The sequence below is a fragment of the Sylvia atricapilla genome, chromosome 16 (genome assembly GCF_009819655.1).
Source record: "Sylvia atricapilla isolate bSylAtr1 chromosome 16, bSylAtr1.pri, whole genome shotgun sequence".
In the NCBI taxonomy this organism is placed as follows: domain Eukaryota; kingdom Metazoa; phylum Chordata; class Aves; order Passeriformes; family Sylviidae; genus Sylvia; species Sylvia atricapilla.
In genome coordinates this window covers 11,450,849-11,463,953 of record NC_089155.1, presented here as the reverse complement: position 1 = coordinate 11,463,953, position 13,105 = coordinate 11,450,849, and the positions used below count along the sequence as shown (strand labels likewise).

General features: G+C 38.8%; 1 protein-coding gene across 3 annotated transcripts in view; it reads left to right on the top strand.

The window, feature by feature from the left end:
* Positions 1-13,105, top strand: part of GNAS (GNAS complex locus) — a 131,301-nt gene that overhangs the window by 76,331 nt on the left and 41,865 nt on the right. For all 3 annotated transcript variants that reach the window (XM_066330918.1, XM_066330919.1, XM_066330920.1), the window contains exons 3-4: positions 6,862-6,916; positions 7,003-7,122. In XM_066330918.1, coding sequence (XP_066187015.1) covers positions 6,862-6,916; positions 7,003-7,122 — 175 coding nt within the window. The remainder of the gene's footprint in view (positions 1-6,861; positions 6,917-7,002; positions 7,123-13,105) is intronic.

Sequence of the window (13,105 nt, the reverse complement as noted above, 5' to 3'; positions counted from 1 at the left end):
TCAGCAGTTTGACTTGAGTCCTCCTGTTCCTGCCGGTTCTGAGATGTCCTTCTGGACCAGAAAGGAATCACAGTGTCCTCTGAAGACTCTACAGCCTTGTTAATTATTGTATCGAGTGTCTGGAGAGAATGCTGAACTTCTGAGGACACCTTTTATTGCAATATGCTTTAATTACCTGTACTAAGAGCAAGAAAATGACACCGGTGTGTTCCCCTCTGAGTGCCTGGGGAGCTACAGGCAGGGTTTGCAATTTACAGAGGTGTTTAATTGCACAGCAGGAACTAAAGGGCCTTTGTCAAGCTCATAGATCACAGAGCTCTTTGTGATTGTGAACAATTCTATTTTCATCCCTTACCTAAACTATTGCTAGTTAATTAGTTGAGGTAAATGGAGCAGGATAAGCAGAATTATGCTTCTTAATATTGTGCCTGTGATAGTCTCTTTGTGCCACTAACAGGTATAAAGGGACTGTAAACCAGTTAAACGGGTTTTATGTAGGAATTTGCAAAGCTGAAGGGGAGCCTTGAGGTGGCTTAGAGGCAGAGTAGCATCTCTGTGCCACCTCCACCTGGGCAGGTGGTATGGCCACGGTGCCACGTGCCTGCTGCCAGAGACCTGCAACTTCATCAGGAGCAAAGTCTGCCCACAGCCGGTCTTTGCATCAGAATATCCATAGGGGCAGAGTCAAGTTACCCTTTAACCTTTGCACTTTGGGTATCACAGGGAGCAGAGATAAAGTAAACCTAAAAATGGAGTTTATTAGGTTTATAGTCGGGGATGCCTTTTTTAGAGTTTGGTATAATTTCATTGTGGTACCATTCCCAAAGAAGCAAGTCACATCCCAGCCCTTAACACTGCCACGTAAAAAATGATCAAAAATAGTAAGATTTCTGCTTTTACAGAGCTGTAATGTGGGGGGTTTTTTTAATCAACACTTCAGTAATTTGTGTTTCTTGACTTTTAACCTGGAGAGTGGTTCTGTCATTCAATTAATGGAATGTATCTCTTTGTACTTTTATTTCTTATACATTCCTGTGTTTATGGCTACATAGTAAGATGTGCATGTTACTCATGGAGAAAAATAACTGCAATGTATTAAAACAAGCAGTGCTGAGGCAACTTGCAGTGCTAAGGCAACTTACAGTGCTTTTCACAATCTTTAAAAGGGAACTTCTAAAGCCTTTTAAAAGCCCTTTTTGTATCATCTACTCCATACATTGCATCAGATATTGTGTAGGAAAGTGATTATGCTTCAGGGGATGATTGAACTAAGTTCTCCCAAATAATTTAGGTTGCAGTTAGATCTGTGCAACATAACCAATTCTTAACTTTGTCTTTAATTCAAAGTATATCACAACAAAATTATTCAGCCCGTTGGGGTTTTCCTTTTGACTTGTTTACAGGGAAAGCAAGTAGTTTGTCCTCATAGCTGTTCTTTTTCTGATATTATTTCTTCTCACAGATCTTTGGTAGCTGAATGGTACAGTGTGTTGATACCAGGAATTTTGGAGAAGTAAATCAAAGAATTTTCAAAGTGAAGTAGTTATTGGGGTGGAGGAAAGGTGTGGTGTAGGAGGAAGAGCAAAGTGGTAGGGAGGGGAAACTGGTCATAGTTACCAGCACACACTGACTGTAAAGTGCTTTTTAGGCTGCATTGTGTCAGCTTCCTGTGCCTTGGGTACCATTTAATTTTACCAGGTGCCGACCAAGAACAAAGTATTAACGTGGTTAGAAAATCTCTCTCAGCTCCACTGCAAGTGAGGAGCCAGTAAATCCTGTTTCCAGTTATAAGCTGTACAGAGTTCTGCCCCATGGCACTGCAAGGGTTTGTCCTTCCTGGGCTTGAACAGCACAAACCAAAAAAATCTCTTTGAAATGGGCAGAACTACTGAGGTATCTCAGCAGTGTGATGTAAATGGTGTTGAGCTTGCAGAAGATACGTGGTGGGTTTTGCTGTTGCAATTTTAGTCGTTTTGTCTGTAAAATTGGTACTTTGTCACAGGTCTAAGATGGATTATTTCAGCTTCACTCTGAATACTCCAGGCAACTACTTTTCCCCATTTTCAAGTGCCTCTAACTTGGCCTCTGCCCTCTTTGCTGTTCTAGCTGTTATATTTGGAGGTAATTGCCATGTTCTGTTAGAAGTAACTCAGGCTAAAACAAATTTATCTTTTAGTTGAATTGTAAAGTACTGCAGGATTTTTGTAACGTGGATTGGTAGTAAAACCTTAATTGAATTTCCTTGCTCGTGGTCTTGTGTCTGAAGATGTTGACTGCACAGCTCTGTTTCTCTGAGGTGGATTGGCAGGTAGTGCTCTTAGTTTCCAAAAAGGTTCAGTAAATAAATTTTAATGCAGATTTCATGGAATATTTATTAAATCCATCAGCGTGTTTCGCTGCATAAAAGACACCATATTTAAATGAATAGACGTGTTTAAATCCCACGTGCCTGTGAAGTCCATGACTGCCTGTCAAAGAACTGAGTTGTGTTTTAACACAAAACTGATCTATTCAGTTTTCATTGGCTGTCAGTGTGTAATTGATGGGTTTTTGAAGGTGAGCAGAAGGGGACAGCCTGTGGCTGCTTCCCTGGGCATTCACATTTCTTGGCAGCACCTGAAAAAGCAGGGAGCTGCACCTATGTGAAACACAACAATGTCATTTTCTACCATAAAAACTCAGAGGCAAATGAACTACTTTGTGGGATTTTTATTCTGGCTCTTCCACGTGCAAACTGGCTGCAGTTGTTAATGTCAGCAGGTTCAAGAGTCAGCGAGGTTTGACTGCTTCACAAATAAAGGTAATTTATGCATTACACCAGCCCCTGAAGGTGGTAGAGGCTGGGCTGTTTACAGCCTTGTAAAGGAGACAAAGGCTCCGTATTAACACTCTGTGACTACATTTTAATATGCCCTATTAAAGTAGTCTATATATTCTCCAGAGCTGCAAAACTCTCCAAGGTTTCTTAACCTGTCTGCGCTGACCAAAAAATTCAAACCTCTTTGCTTTTAGGAATTAGAGTAATGGATGATGTCCCATCATCTCTGTCCATGTCCCCCCAGTTCTTTAACATGTTTTCTTGTGAGAATTAATTTCAGCATCCTTTTTAAAAACTGTTTTTCTACTGAGAGATGCAGAATGTTTCAGGGTGAACTGAATCTTTATCCTCTGGAATATTTTTTTAGACTACAGGTATTTTTTCCAAGTAATGGTCATTTGTATTATCTGTAAAATAACCAGAAATGGACGTTAAAATTAAATCCGTTTGCTTCTGATAATCTGAGGGTTAATGTGTTCTTTGCATAAGATTTGATAAAATCTGAGTAAAAATGTTGCCTTTTTGCCTTTTTAATAGTAAAGCTCAACCACAGGTGGAGAAGTTCTTTACTAAATACTGATTAGATTGGTTTTCAAGGAATATTTGATTTTTCTGACCTTTGATGTCATTCTGATTTAATGTTACTTGAATTAAAATGTCATCCTTTTTTACAGTACTTAAAATAGACTTTATTAGTTTTCCTGAAAGCTACGTGCAGCTTTTCTTTGGCCCATTTACATATTGAAAACAGCAGGATTTGAGATTTTTTTCTCCTAATCCTCAACTAATAGAGTTTAATGCTTTGTTTGGCCTACCTTGCACAGCCTAAGCAAAAGTTTTAAACAAGATTAAAAATATGACCTTATTAACCCATGACATCTAAAGATACAGAACAGGCCTGCAGAGACATCAGTCATTCCTTAGCCAGGAGAGCATTGGTGCCATTCCCAAACTACTCAGGATGTTCCAGAGGAAAACATTTTGGCAGCCCAACTTTTTTTTTTTTTTAATTTTTTTTCTTTTGTAGTTTAGTGCCAACACCTGGGAATAAGAAATTAAAAAGGAAAGAATCTGAGTTGAATATTCGGTCTTTGTGGTTGTGGAGAAGAAAAGTTGGAGTACTTCTGGAAATTTGAGGTGTAACCTGGCTGGGTTTCTAAAAAACAAAAAAAAACCCAACAAAAAAACCAAACAATCCCAGAGCAATGGGATGTTGCTTTTGTGTGCTTCACCTCATTAGTCCCTGAGTAAAATGAATGTCACCTTTTTGGGTTTTTTTGTGAAAAGTTAGAGTTTTTTTTTTGCAAGCTGCTGTTGGATAGGTGATTGATGAAGTGCTGAGTTCCAGAAGAATAAATTGTCTCATTGTCATGGAAAGTTTATGTGGAGTAAACATTACAAAACACAAAACGCTGGGATACATTCACTGCTGTGTAATAGGAGTCCTTGTTTACTGGGCAGGCTCTAGGGCCATGGCAACACCACCAGAAATAGGAACTATGAGTATCCTTGTTGTAAAGATGATGATGGTTATCAAGCACTTCGTTAATTGCTGCAGGTTAACATTTCTCCGTAGTCATTATCGCTTAGGAGTGAGAGGATCAGCCAGGAGGTGTGAATGTGGAAGTTTGACTGAAATCTTTAATTAAAATAATGAGGTTTATGGTATGGCATGGAGGAGTCAGGTCAGTGTGCACCTCATTGATGCTTTGAGACAATTAGTAACAAGTGTTCCAGGAAAGAGAAAATAATGAGAGTTTGCTTATAAACAGTGCAAACGCCCTAAACTTCTCTTTTTCTAGTGATACTCCAAACCAAAGCAAAATGAATGCTAATTCCTTAAAAATGCTGATATCTTGCTTGGCTTTCAGCATATCAGTTGCCCTTTTAATCTAAACAGGACAGAATATGGATACACGTTCATTAAGTTCAAGATCCAGCTGAAATTTGGAGGCAGAATAAAAGCCAGACAAATTGCTTACACTGTCATTGATAAACACTTCCTGCTTTCATAGCATTATTTACATATTTTTAATAATTAAACATGATTTTTAAAAACTGAGAGCGGATGGTGGTTTTGCAACCATATGTGTGCAGTACTGAAAAATACAGTATTTGTGTACCCTGAGTCTTGGTTGTGGAATGGAGAGTTTGTCAAGAGCTGGGGCAACAGAAGGCATTGAAGTTAGGGAGGAAGAGAGTGAAAAGCCCTCAGTTTTTCCTCTCTTATCCTGTCTAATTTATTTTCCTTAATTTGGTGCTTTTGGCCTTTCTTGGCTCACTGCCTTGTTCTCATCAGCGGTGCCAAATGTCCAAAGCAAAAAAACTGGTAATCTTCAGGAATAAGGTGGTCTGTAGGTAGGTAAAGAAGTCTAGGAAAACACAGAATTTTCATCTGATTATTATTGATCACTCAATTCTCTCTCTGCATCGACCTTCCTGTCCCTGCCCCAAACTTCTGAGGACATGTGGTCAGAGAGGAGCTGATGTTCAGGATAATCACATTTGTGTTTGTTGGAGCTGATTCAGAGCCCAGCAAAGTCATCCTGAACACAATGATTTGGTGCTGCTGTTTGTTCCCCCTCTGGAAGAGCAGCACTTGCATTGCAGTCATGCTGTCACAACTGGGGAATGTACAGCCAAATCCTCCACATTTTCCTTGACGCTGTCTTTTACAAAAGTTGAATTAATTTTTCATCTGAAAGCCAAAATTCCCACTACTCCTGGATGTCTGTGTCTGCCTTGTTACAGAAGTAGTGCCTTTTTTTTTTTTTCTCTCCTTGCTGCTCTGCATTCTTGATTGGTGACTGTACTTTCAGTTTCATTTTGGTTTTTGGCTGTGAGTTATTATAGAAAGGAAAAAGTGATAAAAAGCATTTGCAATATGCTTACCGAATTAACATAAAATGAGGTTTTCAAGCTGGGCTCTGTAAGCTGAAAATGTGAGTTACTGTCTTTAAAAGGGTAAAAAAAGGAAATGCTGTTGGTCCTTCGTAGTCTCTGGGACACTGTGCTGGAAAATGTTAGTTTTCAAAATGAAAAAAAAAACCCTCTAAATGTTGATATAAATATTCCATAATCAAAGAGTCCTGTAAAAGCAATGAAGATTAAAAGGTCACTTAGACAGTTTAGCTGGCTATTTTTAGTAGTTGCATGGCTAACTTGGTTTACCTCAAAGTACTGATTTTATGCTGTGTGCAGCAAGAAATTAATAATGTGAAAAATTTTATCATAGTGCTTTGCAATTAAGTTCCAGTTTACAGGCTCAATGCTTAGTATTACTTTTAGGCTGCTAATTCCTGGTTATACCCAATGTTTGATGCTGCATTTCATTTGATTGCACTATTTCACACTGAAATGAGCTGTTGTCACATTGGACACAAAATGCAGTGCAGAGGAGCAGAGGCAAGGGTTTGCACTGTCCTGCTCCAGCCTCTTGGGCTCATTAATGTGAGTGCAGTTAATCACCAAAGGTAGGGCTCATTCCTAGTGGTTTTGTAGCCTACTCCTCTGCTTTTAGTCAAGGATAATTTTATATACTTGGATTAACCCTTTAGTGTTGTTTCACATCTGGATGTTTCACATCTTTTTTGTGCTTTGAGGTTCTTTGGTCTCCTTTCATTTGTTTCTACTTTTAGTAACTCACCCTTTTTTCCTTTCTGTTTGTTTCCAGTGTATACTTTCCTAAAGAACTTTCACGTATGTCTGGTATTTTGCATTCAAATGAATCAAAATCTGTTTGATTCTGCAGAATGTCTTAGTCCCAGTTGAAGGCTGTAATAAATTTTTATTAAAGCATAATTAGACACTGATTTTTGGATGCAAATAGATGTTGCTGCTTAAAATAGATGCAAATAGATGTCACTGCTTAAGTAGAAAAGTTTTGAGATATTTAAATGAGTCTATCTACAAAAGTCTTCAGTGACTGAAAGCACTTTAGACAATACAGCATTGATAGAATATTTTTCAAGTTCGTGCTCTTTTTAAAAAGATATTCTGCTTTTGCAGCTTATAAATTTAATGATGTATCTTCTTTATTACAGGGAGAAGAAAATGAAAATTCAGGACATTAAAAACAACATTAAAGAAGCTATAGAGGTAAACTTAGGAGCTGTTGTTTTTTTTTAACTATTCCAGGTGGCTATTAAGACACTCTGCAATATTTTACTTGTGTTTCTTTGCAGACAATAGTGACAGCAATGGGCAATTTGGCACCTCCAGTGGAACTAGCCAATCCAGAGAACCAGTTTCGAATCGACTACATCTTAAATTTAGCAAACCAGATAGACTTCGATTTCCCTCCGGTGAGTGATTCACAGTGGCTGCAGCCATGCCTTTTTGCAAATGATTCTATTTCACTGCCCTGTAGTAAATATTTCCCCAGAACAGTGAGCTGCTCTCTGGGAATTACTGCAGTAGGTGCCTTTGGTGAGTGCTAATCAAATTTACAGCGACACAGCCAGAATATTCCTGAAGCTGATCCTTCAGGAACATGGAGACCATTGTCTGCTTTTTGTGCTCTGGTGAAACAATCAGCCACAGAGTCAGGATGGACAGTGCTGGGCATAAAGTTTGGATATTGTTGGGAATTGCCCTGCCCAAAAGGAGTGGAGATACACACAGCACTCTCTTGGTGATTAGCTGATGTTTAATGATGCTGATTTCTCTCTTCTGGAAGAACGATGGAGTGTTCTTGCTGATTCAGATTCTGTGTCAGCCAGGCTCTCTGCAGACACATATGTCCTTGCCCCAGCCCTCCAGTGCTGGTTAATCATTCAAGGTGCCAGAAGTCCCAGGGTAAATGCATAAAGGATAATTATTTAGTTGATGATACAACTTTTTGTCCACTCACGGTGATTAATTTCTCCTGTATCTCAACCAGAGCTGTAGCAGAAGCCCATGGAAATAAAGTTTGCAAACGCTGAACACTTAAACACTGAGAAGATGTTTTTGTTAATTGCCATGGAGTACCTTTTACTTGCAGTAATGCAGGAGTGTTTCAAAGCTTGTATTTCTCTCTCTGTGCACTGTTCCAGGGGGCTGAGAGGAGGAATTAGGATGGTGTATCAAAAATCATGATCCATTTACACCAGAATTTTATGTCCAGCAGTCTCAAATGCTTGAATTGAAAGTGCAAGTGTGAAGAGTAGTAAGATGTGGGATAGTTTGCACCACAGCAATTCTTAATTCAGTTTGTAATTCTTGAAATGTGAACATTATTGAACAAGCCCGTCTGTGAGACCAACAACAGTTACCTTTTCCAAACGTTGCTGCTTCTAGGAATTTCTCTGCTTTGGTCAGTCTTTATCAAAAGAAAAATAACCAACCAAACAAGCTCACATGCTTTGTGTACAAGGCAGAAGTCAGGTGACATTAGCAGTTAATTGAAAGTACTGCACTGTAATCTTCAGATCATTTTGAATGTTGAACAGGCACAGACAGGTTGGTGGAGGGGGGATGTGTGATTCTCTCTAGCACACAAAATGTGCTCATTGTTATTTTGTCTTAAAGCATCTTACATTTGAGATTTTGAGATTTTTAACCTAACACCTCTTTAATTTAGACATTTGTCAGTGTTAGTCACAGAAGTACTCAATGCCTTCGTGGATGATCTCTCCTGCTAGGGGCACAGAAAAATTCATGCTTTGAAGATAGTTTTAGGAGAATATTTGAGAGAGAAGACAGTGGTTCCTTGCTCCACCCTCTGTGCTTCTGCACTGGCTGTGTGCCCACAGCTCTCCTACTGCCATTGTTTGTGCTGGTTCAGGTTGTGATCTGTAACAATGCTGCAACAAGTTCCTGTGACCTACCTCGTACTGAAATACTGGATTTTCCTTGTATCTTCTATCTCAGAGGTCCTTTTTTTCTTCCATTCAGTTGGAGTGCAGTGATTTCTTTTAATTTTTCCCTTTTTTCCACTTAAAGGAAGGTGTAATTGTGTGACTTACAAGGTCTATAAATAATTCCAAGTTCACTGAAGAGTCTTTGAGGTGTTGAATGACGGACAACTTCAGGAATAACAGTGCTCCAATAAAACTAGTTTTTCTTCTCTGAGCAAAGGTATTGTCTTAAATTTTTAAGCCCTGAGTCTACAGAGGTTTAGGCGTGTGCATAACTTTGACTGGTGGCTTACTTCATTGGCATGATTAACTATTTCATATGTAAATGTTTGTAGGGTTGAGGTTTTAAACTGCATTTGCATTAGCCACAGATGTTGAAGGACTATTGTTGGCTGTCTCTGCCCTCAGTGGTTATATAAGTTAATATGTCTCTGGTTTTTGAGTTTGTCTGAATGTAGGTTGTAGTCCTTTGGTACATGGAAAACTGAACCTGCATTTTAATTGCATGATTTAAATCAAGTTAAGACCTAGAGTGTCTCTAGATGCCCTCAGTGCATAGTGACAGAAATCACAATCCTTGAGTACTGCTGTAAAAATAATTTTGATTTTGTTACAGATTAATTAAAGTGCTTTGAAGAAAAAAAAAATTATGGAAGGAGAAAAGACAGCCTCATGCCAGTTATGCTTTAAATCTAAGGAAATCCAGTACACTGGGGGAAGAATTCCATAAACTGGCAGCTAAACCTTTTCCCATCTAGAGTATTGATTGTGAAGGAGAGAGGGGAATTTTTTAGCAATGTCAGCCCTGTGTAATGCTGTCTGATTTGAGCTGCAGAACTTGCTTTCTGCCTCTTGCATTTTCTTCATGGGAAATCACATTTCAGCTGTCTTGAGGACATACTTTTCTCAGTGTAGTATTTGATGCTCTTCTCTGCCCTAGGAAGAACATGAAGGCAGGGAGGAGGAACACTCATGTCCCAAGGGGATATTCCTTGAGGGCTACAAGTACTTAGGACTATACTCTTAAACACAGGGGTGTTCTGCTTCTCTTTAAATGCCCATTCTTCTTCTCCTAAACATTAATTTAGTAGCTCTCCTAAAAAGAATGTACTGACATAGAACTCAGTATACAAGGATTGGGATTTTTCCTCCAGCTACACAAGATCATCATCTTCATGAAGGAGCAGTTGAAATGAATTTTAACGTAGAGGCCAAAATCTCTGTTTATAATTCCTTGTGGAACAGGTGAAGCTAGAATGCAGGTCTCCCAACAGCAAGATTCAGTGTAATGTGAAAGGCAGAAGTCAGGAAGAATGTAGGAGCTTTACAGTGTGGTGCTAATATTGGGATCTGGCATGTAAATTAGGATTCAAAGAGCAACTTTTGTATTCTGATATTCTAATTCTTTTCTTAGTCTGGGTCTCCATCTGTTTGCTTTGCAGTTTTTGACTTACAGGAAATGTGTGTCATTTGTGTAGACCATATTGTTTTGAATTAAAAAAAAACCTAAAAAAACAACAGCTTGAGTTAAAAATAATGTTGGTGCAGTGTAATGCTAGGTTAAACATCCCCTTTAAAGCTGAACATTTACTATGTTGGAGATTATTAATTCAGCACAGTTGGTATTAAGAAATTAAATTTTTGAATACAAGTAGTAGCATATGGAGAAAGGCAAAACATAGTACTGACTGAAGGGAATTCTGTCCACATAATCATGCTGGTTTTAAAATACTGCAATTTTTAGTAGATCAGATCTGTAGCTGAGGCTTCCAAATGGTATTTCCATCATTATTGTCCTGTGATGCATTTAGCTTAACACGACTGTATGTGTATGTTTTCAGTGTCAAAAGTCAACCTCATAAGTAGTTTCAATAATTCAAACTAGCTGTATATCTGTCTGAAATGTCAGGTGATGTTGGGTTAGCTGGGTTATAAAAGGGATATTTTTATTCCTGTTTTGCATACCAGACAGTGGTTAGGATATTTTCTCCATCCCCAGTAATAGTGGCCTTCTTCTCATCCCTTTCTTTTTGCTCTTACTTTTAGAAGAGGGAAGGAAATGTTCCCCTTTTATCAACATTTCACACTCCATGATCAACCGAATTGAGCCAAGCTACCAAATAAAACCTATTTACTTTGAGTCACAGTCCATTTATAATTCTCTGGTTTTAATGAAATATTCAAAATAGCTGAGCAGGATTTACAGCTGCCTATTTTTAATTGGTCTGGACTCAGCTGAGGAAGATGTCTCTTGAAAGTACCATACTAAATTCAGAAAAATGGTGTTCAGAAAGTAGTGGAATCAGAGAATTATCTGCTGAAAGGCAGAATATCAGAGGAATGAGTGCAGCCTATGGCTCTCTGGGTGGTGGATGTTTAGAAGAGATGCTGCTGTTGTCTGCAGGTCTCTTGGTTTCAGTTTAAGTTTTATTACACTGCTCCATTGTAGTTATTTTGAATCTCCCACTACCACTGCTGCTGAATGGTTTTATTATGGTTTCTGAGTGGTGTCCTTGAGCTTTCCCACACTCTGGCTTCAGCCTCAAAGGCAGCTCAGCATCCCCTGTGCCCACAGCCAACCCTTCCCTGCGCTGCACACCGGGATGTGCCACCCGCACTGGGCCAAAAAAACCTCCTCTGGCTCCCCGGTGTAAATCAGACCATTGAGCCAGCCCGGGTTAAAAATAACCCTGGTAACCCTTACTCCTTCTCTCTTCTATTTTGGGGAGGTTATTTTTAACAGGGATCAGTTTGGAAGGTGTGATTTACAACCTGGCCCGTGGGCAGTGTGGTACAAAGGAGGACCCTTAACCTGCAGCAGGGTCACCGCGGGGCTTTGGAGCCCTTAAAAGGGTTTTGGCACCAAAATCTTCAAGAAGGTAACGAGGTAATAGAGTCTCAGCAAGAAAAGATGTGAGCTGGGATCTCATTGCTGCTAGAAGTGTTCCTTAATTATGTAGGCAACAGAACAAAATTATCTGTCCCTGTAGATAACCACCCTGATGGGTGTAATGATAGATGTATTATTATTCCTGTCTAAATACATCATGGGAGAAGAAGAGAGCTCTTCTGGTTTGACAGCATCACTAGCTTTCTAAAGTAATGACAAACATACTCACTGCAGTGGGGGACATTTCCCATGGGGAGATCTCGACTGTCGCAGATTTTGGGGTGTGAAAGCAGGCAAAACATTTTCTTTGATGAGGATACTCGTGGGAAGCTGGGAAAGGTGGGAGACACAGCCTGGTTCCTTGGGTGTCTGCACAATATTATGTGCAGTTTGGATACTTACCACAGAGAGAAAATTAGGGGCTCCAGCTTTTTCTTGTTCAGATGTTTTAATGATTTTGAGCAAGACACCTCAGCGTCCTATTTACCTTCTTTTAGTATCCTCTTAATATGTGTAGAAGAGTGATAAATACATATCTTTGAGATGCATCTTGAGGTGCAAAACTAGTAGAAAATGTGGATATGTAAAGTATTTTTGCCTCAAGAATGTTAATATTGTTCAGAGGAGTAGGAAGTCTTACAGGTAGTAGCAGTGATGTGGTGCTAGATCCTCTGAAATAATCCTTACTTACTCTTTTTAAAATCTCTATTATCTTGTCTACACAGAGCAGCTCCCTCTAAATGGCCTTCCAGATAATCCAATTGAGTTTACCTGATCACAGTTTACCAGGAACTATGTAAAGCTGGTTTTCTTATCCTTTAATAGCAGAATAAAGATTAATTAAAGAGTTCTTTTGAAGCCTTCTTTTAGTATAGGGTCTGTGAGGCAGGCAGCCACTTGATTTCATTCCTGTTTCTCATAACTGAAACATGTATAGCTATTAATAATTTGCAAATTAATCTGAAATCTCTGATTTTTGTCTGCATGGATAAATGCCTGATAGGGATGTTTTAGTCTCCCATGTGATTAGCAATATCTAGCAATAGTGCTAATCTATTTATTGGAAGTGGGGTTTTTTTGATGTGTTTGTTATTGTTGTTGTTGTGGTGGTTTTTTTTTTTTATTTCAGCCCTTCGAATTCTACTGTGCTTTCTCTGAGGTATTCACATAAATCTGTTGATATCCCACAAAGACTTTCCTTCAATTGGAGAATCTGTAGCCCAGGACTTGAGAGAATGGGCACTATATACAGGTCTTTTCTATAGTCCAGTTGCTTTTGTAGTACAAAAACCCTTCACCCTGTATTTTACTTTATTATTTTATTAATTTTTTGATTAGTATTTGAAGTAAATGCTAATGCCTTATTCTGAACTTGTATTTTTATCCAGTAAATTCCCACTATACCAGACCATATTTACAGGTTCAGAACTTCACGTGACTTAATTTCTCTTGATACATCATCTTTGTTTTCCTCAGAGCGGTCTTAAAGAACAAGGACAGATTAATTCAATTTATGCTGAAATAGAAGAGCTGTCAGCCGAATTAAACAGGAAATAG